At 40.4% G+C, this 22,756-nt stretch overlaps 1 protein-coding gene across 2 annotated transcripts in view; it reads right to left on the bottom strand.

Annotated features, from left to right (window-relative positions):
• Positions 1-22,756, bottom strand: part of spire1a (spire-type actin nucleation factor 1a) — a 30,771-nt gene that overhangs the window by 5,445 nt on the left and 2,570 nt on the right. For both annotated transcript variants that reach the window (XM_067613083.1, XM_067613084.1), the window contains exons 2-12: positions 20,399-20,430; positions 10,501-10,764; positions 7,816-7,941; positions 5,572-5,646; positions 5,252-5,416; positions 4,966-5,052; positions 4,509-4,638; positions 2,597-2,644; positions 2,098-2,252; positions 536-617; positions 260-402 (exon numbers count right to left, since the gene is read on the bottom strand). In XM_067613083.1, coding sequence (XP_067469184.1) covers positions 260-402; positions 536-617; positions 2,098-2,252; positions 2,597-2,644; positions 4,509-4,638; positions 4,966-5,052; positions 5,252-5,416; positions 5,572-5,646; positions 7,816-7,941; positions 10,501-10,764; positions 20,399-20,430 — 1,307 coding nt within the window. The remainder of the gene's footprint in view (positions 1-259; positions 403-535; positions 618-2,097; positions 2,253-2,596; positions 2,645-4,508; positions 4,639-4,965; positions 5,053-5,251; positions 5,417-5,571; positions 5,647-7,815; positions 7,942-10,500; positions 10,765-20,398; positions 20,431-22,756) is intronic.

Genomic DNA, 22,756 nt, shown 5'->3' with positions numbered 1-22,756 from the left:
TTGTCAAGACATGCTATTTGCAGTGGAGCACTTTATATACAGTATTATTTACTAATCAGTTTAAGAAAACACGGGTGTGTCTCCCCGCCACAGATAGAATCTATTTCTGTGGGAAACATTTCATCTAATATAAGCAACTTATGGAGTAAAATCTGTTCTGTCTGTGATGCAAAGCTCAGTTATCAACCGTGAGGACTGCATTCATTCATTCAGGCTTTGATGGTAAATCCAAGAGAAACTGCTCTCATAGTTTACATACCAATGACTTGGAGCTCTGTCTGGATGGCGGTACAAAAGGGCGAACATTGGTGGGGGTCTCCTTCTCGATAGAGTGCCGCCGCTGTGGAGACTGACGCTTGTCTGGTTGTGGGGTAGCAGAGATTGGCAGGAACTGTGGGGGTGCTGGAGTGATGAGAAAAAAAAAAAAGAATGCATGAAAAAACTACCAAAGAGGGAACTTTCATGCTTTGGTACCTTAAGTTTGGTGTGAACAAAAAGTAGTACTTAATAACTCCACTACATTCAAGGCTCTTACCCTTCTTCCCCACGACAGACTCAGGTGACGTGTCGTCTATCAAAGATGTGGACATACTGGAGCTGCTCCGTGTAGGCTCCTCCTGTAAACCGGAGGATTACACAGAACAGATTTAACCACAAGAAGAAGAAAAACTACAAAATAAATACAAAATTTATCCAAGAAACACTATAAATAAACAGGAATATGAATTAAAGTCGAGCTGAAATCACATTTAATTATCCCTTTTTGCAGTCACAGTGTTGTCAGTGTTTTAGGCAAATGTATTGTCACTAGTTTCCATTATTAAAGAAGAAGAAGAAAAGGTCAGATATCCAAAAATGCTCCTTTTCTGTCTCAGCAGCAGCCGGAGGGGCGTGTCGATGTCTGTGTTTGCCAACAGCTTGCAGGCTGAGGCTCGGCAGGGGAACCAGACACAAAGTACACAAACTTGCGCCGTAGTTTACAAGTCATGGGCAGGCAGTGTGTTGATAGCAGTGGTACTGAAAGGTAAGAACCACACCAGCATCTAAACAAACCCAACTGACATTTGCAGCTACAGACAGGTGACAAGTTAAAGGAAAAACCCAACATGAAGTGTCTTAGTAAGGTGTTGGACCACCACGTGCCGACAGAACAGCTTCATTGCGCCTTGGCATCAATTCTACAAGCCTCTGAACTCTACTGGAGGGATGAACACTATTCTGCCAAAAGATAATTCGTCATTTGGTGTTTTGATAATGGTGGTGGAAAGCGCTATCTAACATGTCGGTCCAAAATCTCCCATAGGTGTCCAGTTGGGTTGAGATCTGGTGACTGTGAGGGTCAAAGCATATGATTCACATCATATACATACTCATCAAACCATTCAGTGACTCCTCGTGCCCTGTGAATTGGGGTATTGTTATCCTGGAGGAGACCACTCCCATCAGGATAGAAATGTTTCGTCATAGGATAAAGGTGATCATTCAGAACAACTCAGACCCACCAGATCCCCTCACCGTACGAGTGAAGCATTCAGACCTGTACCAGTTTTTGCTTTAATTTGTCACCCATCTGTATGTTTACATGATGGTTAATGAGCTGCAGCTGAGCAGCTAATTGGCTAACCAGCCAGCAAACCAACATTAGCTGTGTGCTTTTCCCTGGGGAATGTTTGTAAGGATCAGACATGTGTTCATGTTTCTAAGTTAGATAAGAAGGAGACTTTAGATGGAAAGCTAATATGGGTTTTGTTGAGATTCTGTGGATTTTGCGTTACGTTGCAGGACTGTTAGTGTGACAGTCTGATCCGCCTGTGATAGAAATAAGATCTGATTGGCTATGATAAGATAGGAGGTGCCACTGTAGAACCATAAAATATTAAATATAAATCTCTCCCTTTTGGTTTCTTCTCAAAGGATAACACAGGACACATGATTTACAGAGCGATGTATATGCTTTAACAGACAAATTTAATTTCAGTTGGACTTTAACCATATCACGGCCAGTATTCAGGTTACTTGACGAATAGAAATCATTTCATCTTTCTCTCTCGATGTACTTTGTTAAGATTATACCACACAAAGATTCCGACATCTTACATCAGATTCAGAGCTGTCCAGTTCAGCCAGCGTGGGTGCCCTGAGCAGCCTCTTCCTTTGGGAAAGTGGCTGTACTCCGCCTTGATTGGGTGCCGTTGTGCCACTGGCTAGAGACTGAGTGCTGACAGCCAACTTCCTGGGTGCATCAGGAGTGTCTGTAGGTGGAAGATGGAATCCCAGACAATATATATAACATTGTATCACAAGTGAACCATAAAATATTACGAACTGTCTCCTGATCTTAACAGCTGGCCACCATGCCTTCTGTGTAAACTATGGGTGTATTCATACTGTCGCTATATGATAATACAAAGTCTGTACACCATATTTTAGGCAAGATAGTCCCCAACGGTATGCTAAAGTTAAAGATTTAATCGTCAATCATGTTGACATGATGACATAATGTATTTTGTTACAAAGACAAAAGATTTCTTGAAACAACGATAGATCACACCACTGACGCTGGCTTCATGCCCGTGAGATGTTTTATGTACTTTACCTGAGCTGCGGAACAAGTCCTGAGGAGTGCTGATGCTTTTCCCTGCACCTGCAGAAGGAAGTGAAGGGGATTTAGCCTTCAGTAGGACACCACACATTCATATTTTCATCCCTAACAACAGGCTGCTACAGAGGAAGATTTTGACAGCAACAAGCATCTGTCAGACCAGGTGTGCATTGAGGGGGATGCTGTATAATCGTGGGCTACACTCACGCACACAAACATAGCTGGAAAGCACAGAGGGACAGTGAGGGCATCAGGAGAAAGACAATGAGTGCAGCCAAAGCGTGAAAGGTTATTCTCGTACATCCGTCTGGATTACGGTCGTCCTATAAACTGCAGCACTACATTCAGACCGTCATCTGTCATTCAACTTTATCTGAGGGAGGCCGCTGCTAACCGTGTTATGCAATTTTTCATATTCCTCAGTGAGAGAGCGGATTAGGTTGACAAGTAGGCTGCAGAGTGGTGATCTGTAATCTCATCCAACTGGTTCTGGCTCAATGACTATCCCTCGTCACCTAGACGACCGATAGCCCCTGTGAGAAGCTACTATATCAAGAGGTTTTCAAACTTTAAACTTACACTATTCATAACATGCTTAAAATGTAGAACTCCTGCTCTTTTGAAGAAATGTGGTAGACTGCCTCTGAAATTACCCCACTTAAAAAAAAAACATGCAAAATTAAGTGAACAATCTCATTAAAATTTCACAAAATTAAAAGATGCGCTGTAGGTTTCTCTATCACAACAGTCAGAATGTGACAGTGGTGTGTCATACATTAACGTGTAAAACAAAAGAGTGACATAGGAAGAAGAGGTGTGCCTGTTTAAAATAAGGGGAAGGTAGGTGCTAATCCTAAAAATAGCCTGAAACACAGGTACAATAATAGGCAGGACAACAGGTGACGTGAAACTTTACCTGATGAGTCAAAACTGTAAGACATGCTAAGAGGTCGCATGACTGACAGAAATGCCCGTGTTTGATAAAAGAAGATGGAAGCAAATTGGAGAAAAAGAAAAGATGAGAGTTTAAAATGGATGGTGAAGTCAATGAATCATCCAAGTTTGTAAAAAGTATCATTCATAAAAAAAAAATAGAGACTTGTTCCTAAAAATAATACACTCTTTGTAATCTCAGTCATTCAGATACTGTGTCAGAGACCCTTGTAAAGCCTCCCGTATGTATGATTATGCAACAGCTGTTCCATGTAGTCCTCCTTAAGCCCTTAACAAAAGGCGTCTTGTATGAACTACACAGAAACAGTGTACAGTATAGACTGACAAAATATTAGCTTGTTTGCTTTTATCTGCTTAAGGCCTTAAATGCTTTAAACTGTATAGATTAGTAGTAAAATTGGCCAATTACGACCACTACATGCCAAAAAGATTATCTAGCTCCTGTGCACTGTTTTGGCAGAACTGACAGGATTACATACTGCTATTATAGCAGGTATGTTGATTAAGTTCAAACCAAATAACTCATCAGTCCATGAGATTTGTCAGGAATCCACAACAGTTACAGCTGGAGCCTTGCAGGTTTGGCGAACAACTGAAGGCTCATAGCTGCAGTCAAAGTGATCCTTGTTTAAACTCTATGACACTTCTGATTAATAGAACAGATCAATGTAGGAAGAAGGCTGTTGGTGTAATCATGATGGATGTGGTTAAGAATGAGTCATGGTTAATGGTTTTTGTTCTGAGTGAAGGTGTTAGGCTCATAAAGAACAGCCATGCAATAAGTTAACAGCCACGATCGCTCAGATTAGAGATTTCTTTAGTTTACATTGATCATTTGAACAAAAGTAACATAAAAATGAGTTGTGCGAGTTATGAGCATTTTCATTTGATGTCCATTTGTGCATTGACGCCAGGATATAAACACATCTATGTCCGTCTGTGCGTGTCTCACCCAAACGGTTTCTGCGGATCATGTCCGGTGAGACCGGCCGGAGCTTCCTTTCAGCTTTGATGTCCTCCAGCAGTCGCTCATGGAGGCTCCGGGGACGTGGCGGGTGAGGTTTCAGTTTACGCGCTGAGACCTGTCATGACAACAACAAGAGTGAGCACTTGACGGTCATCGCCAAGGAGACGGAAGTGAGATTTACATCAGACCTCTCCACAAAGACTGCAAAAATTGCAATTGTATTAATTCGACTAACTATTCTGTTATTCAAAGTCTAACACTTTTTTTTAACATGGTGATGACTAACATGAGTCATTATGTTCACTCGCACCCAGTCATTTGGATGGATAATTATCATCTCAGTCATTCACTTTAGAATAATAAGATTGCATCAAAACTGAAGGCTTAGTATTGCTCCAATAGGGAAAGTATGTTTTGTTAGCTGGTGTAATGTACTACTCACAGGGTTGAGAGGCGGCCGCGACCTGATGAATTCAAGAATGATCTCATGGGCACTCTTCTTTAACCTTGGTGGGATGTCTCCATTCACCTGGAATGACATTGTGAAACAGAGATTGTGGATTTAGATTTCTTTTTAATTGACAGTAAAGAAATGTGGCTACTATTAACATGAAGAAAAATACATTATGCAAAACTCATCGTAATATTTTTTTTTATTCAAAACACTGATAATAGCTAAACATAATAAATGCTCATGTTGGACCTGCGCAGGTTAGTGAAACCCTCACCATGACTTTTCGCAGCTTGTAACGTTTGGAGCGGATGTCGTCCATCAGCATTTCGTACGGCGTGAGCTGGTATTCGATAGGTAATGGGTTGTACTGACGCTCCTGAACCTTCTTCAACTTTACACCGTCCCGTAGATCTCGCATCACCTGTACCCAGAACCGTGCCTGCAGGGACAATAAAAACAAGTTTCTGCATTATGATCAGAAAACATACTTTACATATAACTGTTATGTAATTACTAATGCATGGCCTGGCCTGGCGTGGCCCATGCATACTCAGTTGAATGCAGTGTGGTGGTGCAGTAAGTTGATATTCTTACCCAATCTGCATTCTGCAGCTCATCGAGATCTCTAACAGGTTCCTCCCGAGTCTCACCTTCCATTTTCCGAAGGTTCTGACAACCAAGGACAGGAAAAACAGAAAGAAGGGAAAAAAAACAATGAAGAAAAGTTAAAAAACTGCAATATCATGAAAATCAGGATAGTATATGTACCACTGCATTTACAGCACTGGCTGACATCAAGTTGAGGCCACTGGCAAACTGCCCGTATTGCCGTAGCAGTCTGGTTAATTAATCAATGGATGTGGTTTCACATGAGCATGTAGGAAAAAAGAAGTCAATAGCAAACTAATGATATTCATGGCTATTAATGTTTGTCTCGCTGCACAAGCCAGTCACTGAAAGTTCAGTGTGACTAGTTCAAAGTTAAAGACCATCATTCTCGTTGACTTATTCAATATATACATCCCTTTTTCATTTAGGTCTTTGTCAGTTTTAAGACATTGTAAACTCTACTGGCTGTGTTTGCGAGCATGTTGTCACACTATCTTTTCAGTTGATTTGTTTTTTTAACTAGAGGCATGAATACTGAATAAGGACAAAGCTGCCCAGGCTGGAGTGAGGGGCAGGTGGCTGTGACAGGACGCTTTTCATTTTCCCTCCATCATAAACACAGTCAAAGGTTTATTTTTGAAATGCAAATCTAAAACGCTCTAGACCAGATGAAGCAAACATGATCTATGATATTATTCAATACCAGACTTTTAGATTAAAGACAGATCATCTTGCTATGCATCTGTTCATCCACACCCATGTTTACTGCTGAAACACATTCCTTCCACCCAACCCTTGTCTTTTTTCGCCTTATCTGACCTTTCTTTCTCCTCATCAAAACAATATCGATTTATCTACCATCTTTGTTAAACATGTTTCCTTCCTTTTTTTAAAACCATTGCAACATTTTGTCTGTCATCTGCTTCTTTCACAACACGAGGCTTTCAGTTGATTTCCAGATTGACAAAAAAGAAAAAACAGGAGAATCTGAGATGAAAAAAAGCTGATACACAATGACAGAAGAGAGGGAAAAACAACAACAGCAATAGAAACTGAAAGAAAGACTGAGTAACATCCTAATTTGTAAGCATGTGTGATGTGTGGTGCTATGCATGGCTACTTATTAGCAACTACTTATTAGCCTGTGACATTCAGTACCACAGGAAGTGCAAAGCCCCTGTAGCCTCCTGTAAGCTCCTTAAATTGCTTTAACAAGGTTACACTTGATTCTATAACCATTTATTACATAACATAGTTTTCATGAATTCTCCCCCCTGCAAAAGTCACAGCCCGCACTTATTGCATGAGTGTGCCCATACTGAGCAAGTAAAGGTACGCTGCCTGAGCAGCTACAGAATAAGTCATGTGTGACCCTAATTCAATCAGGGAACACAAAAGTCTACAAGAGCTTCAATTTGATGTGCTGTTTCCAATGCTTGACTAAGATGTTTTCCGGCTAGCTCTATACTCCACTTTTCTGCAACATACTTTATAAAGGTTGTCCATTAATGTTAGTTTATGCATTTTATCACTAGTGTCAGGGTGCAAATCAGAAACTGGAATGGTAACAACTTTCAATTAATTATCTTAATTAAAAAGTGTCAATTCCAGCACATCTTGGTTAACAGTTGGTCTCTCAGAAGCACAATCCAACTCACTTATCATACTCCATTACTCCCGAACCACTACTCCAATTACAGAAATAAATCTGCCAATGAACTAGCATAGTGACATAAGACAGGCAGACAGATCACGTCCACTCAGAGTTAAATCATGCCAAGCTCTCCAAGAGACCCAGAGTTCTCAGTTGGCCTAACAAAAGGGTCAAACAGGGACACCTACTCTGTCTCTGTCCTTTACAACACTGCGGGCTGTTTTGTTGTTATTGTGCTGTTTCTGGGCACCACTCTGGTATTTTTGTTCCCAGCGTTTGAAAGCCTGGTAGCCTAACAGACCCCAATTTAACCAACTGAACTGAGTGGTAAAACCCTGCGACAATTGAGTTTGGTACTTTCTTTTATTGGTTTTGTGCCCTCAAACCTTTTAGAAAAGTTTCTAAAAAGGTTTAGGCGATTCACTTTATATGTCAGTGTCAACAGTTCTGGGGATTTAAAAAAAAAAACAATTCAAGTGGGAGAGCAAATGGCATTGTATGAGTTTCCTCTTGACTATGACTTATCCTCAGCAGATTTATTAAAAACTCAGATGTCATATGCTTGTGTTTCTTACCTCCTTGGCACTCTTGATCTTCTCCAGGAAGGTATGCAGTTCCCTAGTCTCAGCATAGAGAGCGCGACACACAGCCTGGTAATGGTTGGGGGCATCTGATGGGCTGGGAAGGTGCGAGGAACACAGCTGTAGGGGACATATGAAAGAGCAGGGTTATATATTTGTGCTTTTAGAATAATCAGTAAACATGGCAAATATTAAGTACATATTAGTGTCTTGCATAACTGGTGCAGACATAGATCATTCATATAGTTCAAATAAGAGGAGCCTTTATGACATGTCAGGTCTCACTACCACAAACTTCTGAGCCATTTTCCGAAAAATATATACACCAATTTGTAGCCATATTGGACTCAACTATAAAGCTAATAACAGCATTCATTTACATCTGTTGAAATCAACTAAAATTTTCTGATAGTCTTGACAGTACACGGTTGGATTCTAAGAGTCTGCAGCTAAGCTACCAGCTCTGTGAGGCTATACTTGGACACAGCGGTGCTCCGAGCTAAATGCTAACATTTGCTATTAGCACTAAACACAAAGTACAGCTCAGGCTGATGGGAATGTCATTGGTATGGCAGATATTTGGTCATCCTCTGGGCTAACCTGACACGTCAGATGGTTTGTTACACAGAATCATCTGAGATATCGTCCTTGGAAACTGTTTGGAAAAAGGGCAGGCACTTTCAGAAAATACTTGGCAGGTGATTGGATGAACCATCTGTCTATCATCGTCTATCACCATTTTACCTTGCGAGGTAACTGGATTCGTGAGATCACAAGATCACGCAAGAATCCTCGTAGGACGCAGATTGGTCCAAACTACCGGTAGTTGGGGCACAAGCACATAACTTGAAGCCTGACCAGATGGATTCTCACATGATTTTGTGATCTTGCAAATCCAGCTGCCTCATAAGGTAACGTCTGGGCACCATGGACAGCTGAACCAAATTTCATGGCAACTCTATCCAATAATTGGGACATTTCACTCAAACCTTAACTGTCAACATCACAGTGGTGGTAGAGGAAAAGTCAGTGGATCATCTAAGTCATTAAGAGTCATCATCTGGGGACCATGAATGTCTGAACAAATTTAAATGTAATCTATCCAAGATTTGTTGAGATATTTCAGTCTGGAAGAAAGCGGTGGACCGACCAACTAACTGACATTGTCATCCTTAGAGCCGTGCTGCTAGCGTGGCTAAAAATATGAAACTGTGTACCTTAACAAAGTAAACCTGATTCTCCAGTCACAGCAACATTGTCTGACTCACATTACCGATTCCATTCAAACTCTGACCCTTATGGTATCTACTTTGATTATAATGATGATAAAAGCTGCCTGCCAGAATAATTGATGGGCCGTCAAATTATCTTCAGCAGCACAAAGGAGTAAACCAGACCAATGACATATTTTCACATTCTCCTGATGGGCTAGGCAAACCACAGGAATGTCTGACTCAGCAGAGAGTGTCTTCTTCCTCGTTCACGGCAGTGAAATTCACAGATAAAATGTTAAAAAAAGCAGCAAGAGTATTTTCTACCGTGCTTGAAATACTGCTGCATCAGTGGTTTCCATTGTTTCTGATAAACACAAAGATTTGCATGAAGCATGAAACCTAAAAATAAAGGGCGAAACTGCAGCTTAACTGCAAATTTTAAACAAATTATTAACAATATATGCCATATCAAAGTTTGGCGGGATTTTAAATTGAGGGCTGCTTGTGTGTGAAATAATTTGAGGGTTTGGAGAGCGTTTAACACCAGCAAAATGGGTCACCTACAATCCAAACCCCAGATTGACAGCTTTGGTAAGAGGATGACTGCTCATGTAGCCAACCTCGATTCACTCCATTTCACTAAAGCAATGAGAAAATCCATGCAACACATTCTACATCTAGCTATTCCAGGATGCTTTACTAGAAACTTCTGTCATCTTCAGTCACCCTCAAGTCTTGTTGAACTCTCATCGTCCCACAACCCACAACTGACTGACAGAACAAGCAGAGTACAAGGAAGCAGGTCAGTCGGGAATACGCACTTATCTAATCCAGCCATGTCATACAAACATGTTGCCATATACGCTCAAAAGGATGATTGTTGGAGGAATTAGGGGCCAGGCTAGACACAAACTGGCAGCAAATAGACTTAACGTTTTACACCTTCATTACATGGGGGGAACAGGTTGTGAAAGTTTCTAAGCCTATTCCCCAAATACCAGTGTGTTTACACTGCTATAATTACCAGTCTCATATTCAGCTACTTGGGGAATTTACAGCATGACAGCCCCTAGCAGGGGAATTTGTTTGAAGCTGCAGCGATGATGAGGTCTGCTCTGTTATGATGATGATGGGTCTCTCAACCCGTGACTGATCGAAACATTTCAGTAAATTATTAGAGTTATAATGGGAGTGTTACAGAGTGTGAGGATTCTACTTTTGTTTTCAACAGACTTGATGTCGCCATAAAAGCTGTTTGATAAAATAAGCTCTCATTTCCAGACCAGACACACATCTTACTGCCCACTTTACCAGTTTGTTCAATTAAATTTTGTCATCTGTGCTTATCACATGTGTTGCTATTCAATTAAAATCAGTGTCTGAGGTAAAAAAAAAAAAAAAATGTCAAGGAGTCAAAGTGGAACAACAGATGATTTCATGTCTATCCCTGGTAACAAAAACCTACCGTGATGATGTCTCGATAGCTGCGAACGCTGCTGCTTGAAGCAGAGACGGACTCCCCCTCCTCCCCTTCCTCCTCTTCCCCGCACTCATCCTCTTCCTCTGTGGCTTCGTAGCCCTCGTCAGGACAGAGGTCACTCTCGGCTTCTTGGGTGTTGGTCATTATGTCGATCAGGTGCTCCAGCGGCGGGCTGAGTTCGCGCTCCTCATTCTCTTTGAGTCCATAGTCCAGAGCTTTGTAGATCATGACACCCAGTGAGTCAATAACCTGACGGGACAATAGATAAATAGGATATTGGAGATCATTATTGTGAGAATTATTGGAGAATAAACTAATATCATAGACATGAATTCAGGCTGTTCCTGGGCTACTCTTGTTTTTTTTTCAAATCAAGTTTCTATACAAAAAGGAACTTTGTAAGATTGGATTTCTATGTAGTGGTGAACTCATGGAGACTTAAATCACAGTAACGGGTTTAATGTATTCACGTTTTAATGAAATAATTTACGAATGACATCCCAAAACTTCCCCAATATCAGACACAAAAAATAAACAGAATATGAATATCACTACAGCATTTATTCACAATCATACCAGCTTAATGCGTTTTTTGCTTTTTTTTGTTGTTGGTGGGTAAAATAGTGAATTCTTACATGTCATTTAGGCTTTTCAGACTGACAGAAATATATTTGTTCAATCTTCAGGGACAATTTAATTAAGCCAGGACAGTAAAATTAAATATATTTTTCCATGTCCACACTGTATAATTGCTCTCTGCCCTTGCTCTTCTATAATTACCAGCACATCCTAATGGAACAGGCCCATTTCACAGCACCCATGTCTTAGTTAGATAAGCAACTCCATCCACAACAAACTCAATTCACCTGAGGAGACAAGATGTCCTCAAGCCAGATGTGAAATAAGGACAGAGTGTTCCTCCAAACAGCATGATTATTACCATAATCTGGCGATGATTTCATTTCATCACCGCCTCGCCCCATTATTAAACAGGGTATGACCTCCCTTTTGTTTTTGAAGCTTGTTCCAACTCATCTTAATGTCTCAGACTACCATCAGGTCACGACAAGACAAAGTTGTTCTTTCACTGCAGCATTTGCAGTTGGCTCTATTCCGCCATGTCCTCTCCTGACAATTTAATCAAACCACTGCTGTCAGAGCAACAAGTGACCACTTTCTGCAACGACTAATGTGAGCTGAGCAGTCATGTAAGGATGGGTTGTCAGAACTGAGATGAACTAAAAAAAAAAAACCCAATGAAATAAAAATACAAGACAGACCGGAGACGACCTTTAGAAACCTTAAAAAGATGAATGTTAACACATTTGTAGGACGGGGCTCAGAGCTCAATGAGGGAGGAGATATTATGGGATGGTAGCACTTCATCTTAACTCGAGATTGTACCTTTAAATTATTTCTTCAAAGCAGAGCTGAAACAAGTAGTTGAGGAATCAATGAGTTGATTGACAAAAAATTAATTTGCACTGATTAATTGTTTCAGTCATTTTTTCATGCTAAATTGCCATATATGCTTCACCGTTTTTTGACATAGAGACCAAACAACTAATCGAGAACGTAACAAGCACATTAATCAGTAACATTAAAATATTTTAGAGAACAATAATAAGTTGCAGCCTTGTCCACAGGAGTGTATTCTTAATCTGTATCCGTATTTGGAGTCTTTTTTGACTAGAAAATGTTTAATTATATTTTATGTCCTGCAAATGTTATCTGCAAATGACAGGTCCCGATGTGATATTTGTATTTTTCTACATGATACAGCTGCACAGTGCACACTCAGCCTGAGAAAATATGGCTTGCATCACATTTCTCCTTTTTCCCCCCCTAGTTTCCAGTGATATTCTGGAGTGTCTTACATTGTTTTGTATAATATCCTACAAGAAAGTTGTGCAGACTGTTATGACTCCGATGTTTGGACAGGATTTGGCACAGTTATCTTCCATCTTCAATTGAAACTGCCAGCTGGTATCTATTTGTTTGTGCTGCTCTGTAGTTCGCTCATTCACAACGCTGGACTAAGTTTCTGTTTGCAATGTGAAACAGGTTCCAGTGTTTAAACAGAGCATACTTGCAATAGAGTGCAATGGTTTACAATAAACGAAGACTCTGAACTCACTCCGAAATGCTTTTATACTGCAGCCAATGCTGATCGAGTAAAAATGACCCCCCTAACCCCTCTCAATCCTAATAACTACTCTGCAGATCTTTAAAAAGCAGCAAGACAGCAACAAGCCCTTCTGTACGTCTGCATTAATCTTTTTTTCTCAAAATCAACTAATCAATCAGGCAATAAATCCTTTTAAAAATGTATTTGATCAATGACAGCCCAGTGCCATTTCCAGCAATATTTGGCATAACATGACAACGCTTGAGGTTTTAATATCATTAAGCAACATCTCAAAACCATTTTGAAAGGCTTTGTTCAGGCAAGAAAATCATCAAGTAAGAACTCCAGTATGCGCTGCATGCCGTGTCATGACTGTCACGACTGTACTTTATGTTCTTATGCAGGAAAGAATGGAGTCACATTGTTGAAAAAGGGAGGTGCCCAAATAAAAGAGTGAGTGTTGATGTAGGTGAAGCTGGTGTTGATGGGCAAGGCTGCCGTGCCTTATGTTTGGGTTCAGTGCCAGGGAACAGCACTTGGCGCTGAAGTCTAGGAGTGTAGTGCACAGAAGGGGAAGGGTGTTGACTGAGCATGTTTGGGCTCAGACTTCAGCGACTGAGACAAAAAATCATTACATAACCGACACGCCATATAGAGTCAAAGTGATGCCCTCACGTTTGGACTAATCTTACTGAGATGTTTCTAATAGATGTTTCTGCAGTTGATCTTTCTAAGAAGCGTGGCATCGCTGTCCTGTGAAATCTATGCATCTCCAAAATGTCAGCTTTTCATGAGCCAGTAAAAACATCACTGAGTTCAGCTTTTCAGATAGTCCAATGAGTTTTTAATGGGTTACTTAGCCCTAAGAGGACATAACATGCACATTTTCAGGTCTATATTTTTATTCTGGGGCTCTAATGGAATATTTTTGCTTGATTTACAGTTTAGATTTTTTATTGTGTTTTCCCCTAAATCCAACACAACTGTCTCTATATTTACTATTAGATGCTATTACATCACTAACACTAACCTATTGATCCCACTCTTTCTGGAAAAGGATGTGGTTTCATGGTGTTATACTGTTATCATTTAGCATCCATCTCTGTGTGCAGATGATAATCCCGTTCCAGGGCTAAAATAAATATCCTATTCCTTGGTGTCTTATTATGTAACCTTATAATCCATGTGTAGGACAACATGCGCCGTAGTGGGCGGAGATACTAGGGGATGCTGGAGTGACAGACAGCGCAGGGGGTCCCATGGGCCACAAGGATGCAACAGTTTATATTGGACCAAATGTAGTAAACTAACATCTATGATCTAGAGGTGGAAGATGTGGAAAATGATCTTGCATCCATGTCTAATGCAGGCAGTCAAATTAGATTGGATTTACAACTGAGCACTTGCTCTTGCTAGCATTTGCTATACTAGTAGGGCATGAGTAGATTTAACAAAAAGTTCATGTTTAAATCCAATTTCCCTTCCAGCACAGAAGTGATTCAACAGTAGCTATTATAGAAAAACCAACTGTTCAATACATCATTAATTAAAGCGCTCTGAGCAACAATCTGGTGTATGTCATCCAAGGTTTAGGCACTCAGACATACAAGTGAAGACAGGATGACTCCAAACTGACCCAAGTAACCAAGCCAGAGTATGTGGAAAACTGATTCTTGTTATCGTCTTCTATGTTCCAATATTGCAAAAGCTTTATATCTTCATTCAGTTTATCTCATATAGGTGTATGTCAAAGGTAATGGGAAAGAAGGAACCGCAGTATCAGCAGCCAACACCCAGACTACGGGGGCAAAAGACAGTTTAGTTTTCCACTTACACATCACAATCTTATTTGAAGACTTGTGACTCAGAGGAATGAGGCAAGGAAGCAGAGGAGCAGCAGGAGGAGGAAGGAGAGGGAACAAGTATGCGGATAAACCGTTGGGAAAGACAGCCAGAAAATCTCCTGCTGGGTTTCAGGCACGGGCTGAAATTTTTGCTAGCAAAACCGCTAATTGAAACCAGCCTCCACCCAGGCTAAGTGGAAGCCTGCCACTGTGGATGACACACACGTATATTCACATCACTGAGGTCTTAGCCAACCAGAGGTAACACAGGAAGTTGCCTACTGTATATTTTCAAATGCATCTTATGAAATGTAGCAGAGTGAGTCATCTGGGTCTTAAAAAGGAAAAAAAAAAAAAAAGTAGTATCCCTGAGAATAAATTCAGCTTTGGTGCTGGTGCATTACTGAGACAGGTTTACCAGTTTACTAAATACAAAAATGCGCTTTTCTCATGCTCCACAAACAAATAATGATACTAAGCGCTTGACATGACCTCACTGCCTGGGATAAGTAGTGCTTCAGGCTGATGTTTTCCAACAATGAGTTGTTTTATTCGTGAGAATCTCCTTTTCTCACGAAGACCCGTGTCAGAGGCATCATCTTGAGAATCAACGACAAATACGAAGAGAATTTTTTACTCATGAATGAACCTTTGTCTCCTGAAGGAACGGATGTGGCCTTTAGGGCTTAACTCACAATTATAAAATAATAAATGTCAAAGTCAGAGTTCCCAATACACGTCTAATTCAAATTTGCTTATAAATGACAAAGTAAATCATACAAACTGGTATGAAAACAGAATCCTCATACCAGACATGAACTCAACAGTATTTTCTTCCTCTTATAACAAGTTTAAATGAGTCATGATGTAAAATTAGCAAACACTGCCCTTTTGATGACCAAATAAAAATAAAGTGGGACACATAATTAAAAACAGCTGTTTGGTCTCCTCTCCAGCCAAAAAGCTCATACAGCCAAGCAAGAGAGTTTAGTCACTTATGAGTATAAACGCTGCCTCTGGTGAGGTTACAACTCATGTGACCCTGGGCTGCAAGTCTGACTGCTACTGTTCTGTTCAGTTCTGGGGTGCTTTACTGTGTGTGCTGCTCTCTTGGCTAAGACTCAATTAGAAGAGTGATTCATTCTTAACCTGACCACCCAGGGTTAGATAAGAGCCATTTTCTTTAATATCCTATGAACTGCAGGTTTTTTCTTGTATCCACAGCCATTTTACATCACTGTGTATTTGATACCAACAAGTTCTAAGCTAGTTTAATTCATATGCAGCTAACTAAAGGACTGAAAAACAAGACTATATTGAAACTAGACATATTCTCAGTAAACTTGCTCATACTCGCAGTACAAGAGGAGCAACTATGATGGGGGGAAGCATCAGTGAGTCAACCAGTACGCAGATGGGCAAAGAATGAGTTGTTTGTGTTAAAGAGCACCGTTAACACTCACACAAACACGCAAGAAAGGAAAAATTCAGGCTGTGTGGTGATGATAAACATACAACTACTCCTAGTTTCCCCATTATTTAACTGTCCATTCATATCAGTGGCGAAGCTGAATTATATGCCAGTAACTAATATAACTTAAACAACTGTGATAATGCAGATCAGAATGTTTAAGATAGAGTTTAAGTGCAAATATCATGAAATCACTCTTGCCTTTACAGTGGGGGCCCCCAAGGCATCACTGTGGTCATCTGAGTTCACAAACCATTCAGCTAAGCAGCCTTCATCATTTGCTGCAGTAGTAGAGCGAAGCCATCACAACACAGATGGTTGCATAACCGGAGCTAAATCTTAGAGGTCTTTCACCACAGGAGCGGGTACTCAGCATCCTCCGGTGTGCAGCATCACTATTGTGGTTCATAGTGGATCAGAGCACAAAAAAAAAAAAATGTCGAGCACGCACTCATCTGTGAAATCAGCTGGAAAATGCTGAGGACTGAGAAACCACTGCTGCTATTCCATGTCATCATTTCTTGTTGACAGTATAGGCATAAAAGCTGGAGGATGCAGGTAAGGCTAAGATGATTCCTTTGAACAAAAGCACGACTCAACAACAAACACAAGAGCACGTGATCCTGTGATGAATCAATTTTTCCAGGATAAAATAGCCTTGCAACACATGGTGCACACAGCAATTATTGTATGTCAGTAAAATTCCCCCCCCCCAAAAAACCTACAGAGTCTAGTTTATTTTAACATCATTCACTGATGGCAAAATAACTTTACACCCATCAAGTTTGACCTAAAAATGCTGCCAGAATCCCCACAATGGCTGTAAACACCACACTAATCTGGCTTCTTCACACATATTTCTGCCAAATCACTACTGGAAAACATCTGTGGCAAAAGATCTGATAACTTCACAAACTTGAAAGACTGAGGAGGAAACTCTAATCATCTCTCAGGCCCAGCTAGACCAGAAAAAGGAGAAATGGATTTCTTCTGTGGTGATTATAAATAGAATACATTGCCTCAAATAGTTCAGGCTACTCAGTAAATTGCATTTCTGTGGCTTTGTGCTTGCTATGAATATCCCTGTATAAGCAGAAATGTAACCTCTGGGACTGTAATATAAGCTAAATGGGTGCTTTTAAGTGAAGCTGTCAATCTCACAAAATCAATTGACTGATCAGGATAAAAGCGGGATGTAACATAATGAGGTCACTGGTACATGCAGGGATCAAAGTGGGTGCCACTCAGTCTGTGTCTGAACTCACACATCTACAAAGAAGCGTGCAGACAAAATGACGCAAAACATTTTGGGCATGTTCGTTAGATGATGCAAATTTATTCACATGTACAAAAGACTAATTTCTAAAAACCTGACAGAAATGAGAAGAAACTGTATGAAAAATTTCTGTCTCTCCTTTTCAAATTGTGCAGTCTGACGTCAGAGCTGACGAGTGTGAGAACCAGTCTTTGTAGAGACGGGGGGGATAGTGTGCAAACACACACACACACACACACACAGAAGCCTCGAATCCAGACACATGCAGCTCCTGTTCAACCAGCTGCAGCGTGGAAGCCACTACTGTATGCTGTTTACATGCAAAGAGATGCACAACTCTACTCCAACTGAGCCAAATTCATCTAATGACGCCCTGAGTAGGAAAGAAGATCAGAGAGGATGAAGATCGCACTTGAATCTGGAATTAAACTTCTAGACAAGAAAGAACAGGTCTGTGAGTGAACAACACTTCAGATTTAGAGTATGACGGGGTCCATATTATTTGGAGTTATTACATTAAACTGTTACAGTAACTGCCACCCAGCATTTTCACTTGCTGGTAAGAAACCACATCTATTAGGATCCATTTCAAAATCCAAGACTTTCCCTCGTGGATGATGCTGGCAAACTAATCGACTTGGCCCGAAATTGATTGCTGAGTAGACCTGGCAAACTGGAGAACCTGTAATAGGATACTACAACTAATCTCACCTTAATCTTCAACTGACAACAAACTGGGTTAAGCTTGTCCCATAGGCTACAACAGCATCTCACATAAATTCGTTTCCTGATAGAAATATTCACTACTAACCACCAAGGTGACACTATAGCACCACCATCAACTCAAGACCAGTTTAAATGTAAGGTTGAGGTCATTATCCAGTTGATATTCATACTACAGTTAGTCAAGACAGAGAAAGTGGGTCAACTCACCACAAGCTGGTGATTAACCCCAAAAGACTCAAGTGCGTAGAAGCGGAGAAGACACAACACGTGTACACTACACAGCCAAAAAGCAAGGACTATGAGCAAACTGTGGCCATGTGTGAGAGTGCTGTACATTTTTATGTGTGTTTGTGGTTTTGCGTACTAAATTAATTGTCCCAAATGATCTTAGTGAAATTGGGTCATGGAAAAGCAACAACTTTATAGCTCCAGTTACCAGCCCCTCGGAACATAAAATTACATTAAGCCCGATAAAAAAAAACGAATGACACGAATCAACAAATCAGAAATCAAAAAATCTCACACATACAGATGAACAGAGATTATATCGATGCTTCAGCTGTAAATCAATGAGAATAAAAAAAACAAATACATTTTTAAAAACAAGGTGTGTCCTTTAAGGTTTAAACCACATGGGTGACTGCGTGTGATCGTCATGCTGATGGGCTCAAATAACCATTGCACAAGATGTTATGTCTAGAAGTTCTACGAAAGAACCAACACACCCTGTTTAGGGCTAATTCCTAGCAACAAAATATCAGGGAAGCAAAGAAGCAACCCAGCATCACTAGCAAAGACACTGTAAGTTAATTAAAAGCTGCAATAACTAATATGAAGTCAGGTGAAACAAGTTGTAAACACAAAATTGACACATGATCACCTTTTCTAGTTCATATGGTGAATTTGTTAGCAAACTGCCTATATACACATCCAGCAGACACAGAGCAACATTAGCATCCATTTAAAGTTGTGTTTCTTGCCAACTGGTTAATTAAAGTCCAATATTCTCTTTCCTTTTAGCTATGTTTTTGGTCTCCACTACTGTAAGCTAAATGTTCCACTATGTTCACCAGCTAGCTGCTAACTTTGTTTGCTGTTTGGTCTCAGAAAAGTACATCTGCATGCTGTGTCCAAAAACAAAGCTATGAGAGTGGTGAGTGTTGCAGGCCCGAAAACCAAAACAACAAGCTGAAAGAAGCTATAAAGCTCTGAAGAGCTGCGAGGAACAAAAACATCAGGTGATAATTCTCTGTAGGTTCATCACTATGAACGACATCATCCATATTACAAAATCATTCGATCAATTTTCAATATAAAACTATTGATTATAAACAGCTTTAAATCAAACCTAAAAAAAGTGTGTGAGAGTTACAGAATAAAGGAGGTAAACACCTTTAGCACTCTCACTTAAAAGCTTCAGTGATGATGGGATTTCATTCGTGCTCTGACTGTCAGCTGAGGTAGAGAAATTCTATTTCCCACTACGCCATGTAAAAACACACATACTGTGCATGCCTGTGATCACATGAACAACAAGACAAACATGAGGGATGATCCGACTGCTGAAGAGTTGACAGAGCGCTCTCTGTGTAATTAGTCTATGTACACATAAAGAAGCTTTGAGAGACTCCTCCCTATATAATGCTGTAATCTGTGTACCTTTGCTCAGCCAAACAGATAATGACCACTTGTCCACTTCACGTGATTTAGGTGATTATGACTGAGTGAACAATCGTAATGAAAATAAGTAATGCATTTACGTACAAAAGCAGCCATACAAGAACAAAGACATATTCTCTTTTAAGTGCGGAGCGTGCCATTTGTACAGAGCATACTCCCACGCACTGTACGTCACAGGTCAGGGCTCAATCTCTGAGACAAACACTTCAGAGGATGTCATACTTACATGCTGTTATTAATATCTGAGTAGATAAACATATGTTTTTATGTATGACTGTTCTTTTTTGGTGAGAAGTACACTTGTTTTGAGCGTGCATGTCTGTACACTGAGCACATTTCTACTCGTTCCTACAGAGAAAAATGGCCTACACGCAAGAAAATATCACAATTTACCAGCATTAAAACTGAGTTAATGCCAATTTAAATGTCTCCTTGCAACGCTATGATAGTTGTTTTCCTCAAGGTTAATATCAATATTGCGACACAGTGTGTGGTGTAACTGCTCACAAAATAGCATCAGCGGTGGGCAAGCTGTGAAAACAGATTCTGAAACTGTTTTGTCTAAGTGACACAAATAATAATAACTGAATTGCACAAACATCCAGGGTAAAAAGCGTCTAAAATATGAATATGAGTTCTCAGAGGGTAATAAAACTGCTGGATCATAGTAGAAAACCCACACAAACACTCTTCCAGTGTTGAAAAGGAAATCCAATTTTACAAAAGTGAACCTGGAATGACAACGATGTGAAACTCACCTCTAATGACGTGGGGGCCGATCTGTATTTATCTGTAAGGACAGAACACAGAGAAGAGTTATTTACACTCATAAAAACTGTGGATGGTTATTAATTGTAACAATCAGTGAGGCAAACACACCCTCTGAATTATTATCGTGCATGTTCTGTACAGGCATGCGAGGCATCTTTAAGTGGCTACCGGGGAAGCGCGCACACACCCCACACGGTGTTACAGAACATGAAATATTAAACTTAATGTGCTTGGAGCGAGAGAAGAGACTAAAAACACGATTACCCAACAGCACTACAGACTGTAAAACTAGTGAGTGAATAAATGATTATGTTTTTCCTCCTCGCAGTCACGAGCGCACGCTGCCTGAGGCAAAGTGAGGTGTCAAAACCTGCCACTGGGGGCTGCTTGTGATAATGGAACTGTTCATTTACACTGTGGAGGAAGACATTTAACCATTGCCCTCTATCCATTTCCATGGAAACCCCTTTCTAAATGAACAGTCGGCAATGAAGAAAGCAATATCTCAACCTTGATCGTGTTCTTGCCATAAATCACTGCATCTCAGGTTGAATGTGGCCCATTATAGTAGACTAGAAACCTGTTCTTACAAATACAAATGACTACAAGAAGCTAGATGGGTGCACTGTATTTTTTTCTTTCCTTCATCTGCAACCTTTGACAATCTTATCTCTTGTTGTGATGGTGTTTCGTTTTGTTTTTTGGACACGCCTGTCTCTCACGATTTTTGTGTAAGGGAAAACAGAGGTAATGTTTTTTCAATTCCTAACAATTTAAATTCCCACAATGAACAATATAAATTTAACATTTGACAGCTACTCATTAGCACAAAATGAACTTGAACACAGGTTGACGACCGGTCAGAGCAACGTCAAGGATGAAAGTACAGATAGAGTGACAGAGCAGCAGACTTTAACACCAGTCCAGAGTGTAAAATTAGATTATCACATATAAATGAGACACTTTGACCAGTGTGCCATGTCATAATGCTAATATAAGCACCATTTCTGTTTCAAAAACATGAACCATCTAAGTAACTGAGTCATTTCCAGTTACATGAGACTACCCTGACTGTCCTAACTGCAATTAATTTTTTTTTTTTTGGACTGAGATTAAGATACATCCATGGAAAATAAGTGTAGCTCAACTCTGCGCAGGGTCACTAGAAATTACATCTACAGGAGACTGGGGGGGAAAAAAAATAAACAGCCATCCACCAACGCTCATGTGGGAAACACTAGGTCCTCTGTTAGTCCCAGCCAAGGAGCAGTGGCTTGGCCAGAGCCCTTGTTTCTCTTAGGGCAAGTAAATCTCAGTGGGCATATTTGGAGCAGTGTGCAGCGTCACCCTGGGTCTATCCTATTCAAAGAAAACTCAAAGTATGTGTGTACTGTGAAATACACTTTGAGATTTTTCACCACATTTGATTTGCAGGTTTCTATCTTTTACCCATCTTTTGCCTCTAATCTAATAAACAAATATAGCAGAGGTTGCTTCAAATAGACCCACTCCCCCATTTAAACCCACTCAGTGAGATAATTAACCAAATCAACAATATGAATATCACTCCGGCTCAAATACTGCATGCACCAAATCGGCAAAAAACAAGAAAAAAACTCCTTTGTACTGTAGGTATGAATCATTGAGAATCTTGGGGTAAACAAGTGTCTCATCTTGATGCAGCATTCAGTCTTCTCTAGGCAATGTGGAGTGGGAGTGAATATATTCTCCCCTCCGAGCTTCATGTGAATTGATCTAACTGCAGCAGGAGCGGTGCGCGTCTCGCATACATTGAGTCTAAAATAAGATTCGACTCGGACTCTGTGTTGCTTATTAACTTGATTCTGTTTGCTATTCAAAACAAAAGTAAACAGTTCCTAGTTTCTGTCTCTGAGCGATTGATATCTTGCTTTAGGAAGGACAACGTTAAATCTATGTTGGTGGTGTAGGTGCTGGCCAAATCAAGCCACTTTGTTAACATGCGGACCATACGTAGGTTGCATAAGCATCAATTTTCTGCTGGGGTAGCAACCTCTTCAACTTGAGCTACTGAAAGCTTAATACGTCTCACGTCTCTCTCATCGCCAGGCCTAATAGGAATCGGGACAGGCAGCCAAACTGTCCCAAAATACCTCGGCTACTGGCTGGAGAGACGGCAGAGGACTCTCCTCATAATCTCCAAACTCATCTGCAGTCAGACTTCTAAAGTCTGTGCATCTAATCATCACGTTTGTTCTATTTCTAGCAGCGCCAAGATGCACAGTGCTAAGATGCACAGCGCTGACTGTTTCTGTTTATACACAGAGTGTAATTTCCACACACAGAAAATATTACTACCGGTTGCC

Source organism: Thunnus thynnus, chromosome 15, assembly GCF_963924715.1.
Source record: "Thunnus thynnus chromosome 15, fThuThy2.1, whole genome shotgun sequence".
NCBI classification, from domain to species: Eukaryota; Metazoa; Chordata; class Actinopteri; order Scombriformes; family Scombridae; genus Thunnus; species Thunnus thynnus.
This window is presented reverse-complemented; position numbering and strand designations above follow the sequence as displayed.